This window comes from Papaver somniferum, chromosome 7 (assembly GCF_003573695.1).
Source record: "Papaver somniferum cultivar HN1 chromosome 7, ASM357369v1, whole genome shotgun sequence".
In the NCBI taxonomy this organism is placed as follows: domain Eukaryota; kingdom Viridiplantae; phylum Streptophyta; class Magnoliopsida; order Ranunculales; family Papaveraceae; genus Papaver; species Papaver somniferum.
The window spans coordinates 265,750,937-265,753,531 of record NC_039364.1 but is presented as its reverse complement, the minus strand read 5'-3'; the positions used below and the strand labels follow the sequence as shown (position 1 = coordinate 265,753,531).

The 2,595-nt window shown below is 42.5% G+C and overlaps 1 protein-coding gene across 1 annotated transcript; it reads left to right on the top strand.

The window, feature by feature from the left end:
- The first annotated feature begins 309 nt into the window (after positions 1–309).
- LOC113296532 lies at positions 310–894 on the top strand. Its single transcript, XM_026544837.1, has one exon. The coding sequence runs from the start codon at positions 310–312 to the stop codon at positions 892–894; it is 585 nt and encodes a 194-aa protein (XP_026400622.1).
- Positions 895–2,595: the final 1,701 nt, after the last annotated feature.

Genomic DNA, 2,595 nt, shown 5'->3' with positions numbered 1-2,595 from the left:
CTACCAGTTCCTTATCCACACGATAGACTCGTGGAGAGATCTGAAGAAAATGGTACAAGACATGATTGACGAAGGAAAACTCCAAGAGTACATCGCGCAGCCAGCAATCCAACAAACCACGGGAGCACCCGTACATCGCATGGAAATACCACGCGAGGTACAATACTTGGGATGCAACACGATACCGCATTCATCTATCACTACTCCCACACCTGAAGGAAGCATTACAGGACGAATCCATAAGCGAAACTTCGAAGGTGACGAAGTCTTCAGCGTAGAAAAAGACCCCCCATGGAGGAGTGGATGAAAATGCCTATCATTTTTTCAGCCTCTGAGGCACCTGATGGAGGACGAAACCACAATGATTCACTAGTGGTTACGATAGCTATCGCGCTCCCTGAAAACGAGGCCGAGGAAGAAAAGCCTAAGGTATTGCCATGGTCCATGCCTAAGATACTAATAGATGAAGGAAGTTACGTCGAAATTTTATTCTATGATACATTCAAACAAATGGGTCTTAGAGATGAATGCCTATTACCATCTACTTACAACATATTTGTCTTCAATGACTCGTCAACCCGCCCAAGGGGCGAGGTTATATTAGAAATCTGTGTGGGAAAAATCCTCACTTTAACTACTTTCTGTGTAGTGGATGTACTTTTACCCTACACATCTATTGTCGGGCGATCCTGGGTCCATGGTATCAAGGGAGTCTCCTCGACCTATCACCAGAGGCTAAGGTTCCCGACACCGAATGGGATCGCAGAGGTCATAGGGGACTCAGGCGAAGCTAAGTACTGTTACAACATGGACGTGAAAAACAGCGAGAACAGAGTAAACTCCCCAAAAGCAAAGAAGAAGAGGGATAAGAACACCAAAAATAGGATGAAATAGATGCTTACATAGCAGTAACAAACGAAGCGAGACGCTCGGACAATGTACCAGCCTCGGACAATGTCCCAATATCGGACTCACCCATTGTGCCCTTATAAAAATTACAAAACCTCTCGGATGTTAGAGAGCTTAAGTCAAACTTCTCAGTCTCAGAACCTATAAAGGAAGTAAATATCATAACACCCGAAAATTCGGGTATGGTTAAAATTGGAACTCTCCTTGACAAAGAGGAAGAAGAAAAGCTAGTACGAGTGTTAAAAGAATATTCTGATGTCTTTGCATGGCATATGGAAGATATGCCTGGGATAGATCCAGAAATCTGTTGTCACCACTTGAAAATTGACCCAAAGCACAAGCCTATGAGGCAAAAGATGCGAAAGGTGGCGCCAGAGTATCACGAGGAGATTCAAAAATAACTAAAAGAAATGGAGTTATCAGGAGTCATCTGAGAAGTACAATATCCGATATGGATATCTAACATGGTGATAGTACCAAAGAAAAATGGAAGAGTGCGAATTTGCATTGATTTTAGCGATCTCAATAAAGCATGTCCAAAGGACAACTTTCCACTCCCCAATATTGATTAGATCGTAGAAGTAACATCCGGTTATGAACTACTGTCCCTAATGGAAGGATATTCGGGTTATAACCAAATCCCACTCACCGAGGAAGACCAAGAGCATACTGCCTTACGTTTATACTGTTACAATAAGATGCCATTCGGACTAAAAAACGCCAGCGCGACCTATCAGAGAATGGTAGAAAAAATGTTTCATAGTTGGATACATAAAATCCTAGAAGTATACGTGGATGAAATGCTCATCAAGATCAAACTTCCACAAGACCATGCAAACGATCTCAAAGAAATTTTCGAACAAATGAGGAAGTTTAATATGAAAATAAACCCGGCAAAATGTGCTTTTGGGGTAACCTCAGGAAAACTCTTGGGATACTTGGTTACCAAACAAGGCATCGAGGTCGACCCGACCAAGGTTCAAGCCACACCAGAGATGCCCTCTCCTGCAACAGTTAAAGACGTGCAGAGGCTAAATGGTCGATTGGAAGCTTTGGGAAGATTCATCGCTATATCGTCCGACAAATGTAAATATTTCTTTAACACCCTGAAAAAGGGAGAGAAATTCTCATGGAACACCGAGTGTGAAGAAGCTTTCCAAAAAATTAAAGAACATCTGGCCGCTTTGCCAATCCTGCAGAAGTCCGATCCAGGCGAAAACCTTTATATCTACCTATCGGCAACTAACACTTCTATCAGTGCAGTGTTAACTCGCATAAACAAAGAAATGGAAAAACCTATTTACTTCATAAGCAAGACTCTGACATCTTCAAAGAAGAACTACTCCGAAATAGATAAAATCGTATTGTCCTTGGTTTATGCGACGCAAAAGTTGCGCACATACTTTCATGCCTACACAGTGACATTCATTACAAAGGCTCCAGTAGAATCTGTTCTAGACCATGCAGACAGAGCAGGAAGAATATCCAAATAGGGAGCCTAAATCAAACAGTTTGGGGTGAAATATCAAGCCCAAACAACAATAAAAACCCAAGTCTTCGCGGAATTCTTGGTTGATTTTCCTGTAGACGATACAAACGAGATCAAAGAAATCCCGGGAATGGAGGACGAGCTAGAAGATCCGCCTGAGCTGCTTCGCTCGGAAAACCCCAGGAGATGGGAAGTAT

Excerpts from the sequence above, each read along its gene's own strand:
- LOC113296532 (XM_026544837.1), top strand. The coding sequence starts at position 310 with ATGCCTATCATTTTTTCAGCCTCTGAGGCACCTGATGGAGGACGAAAC.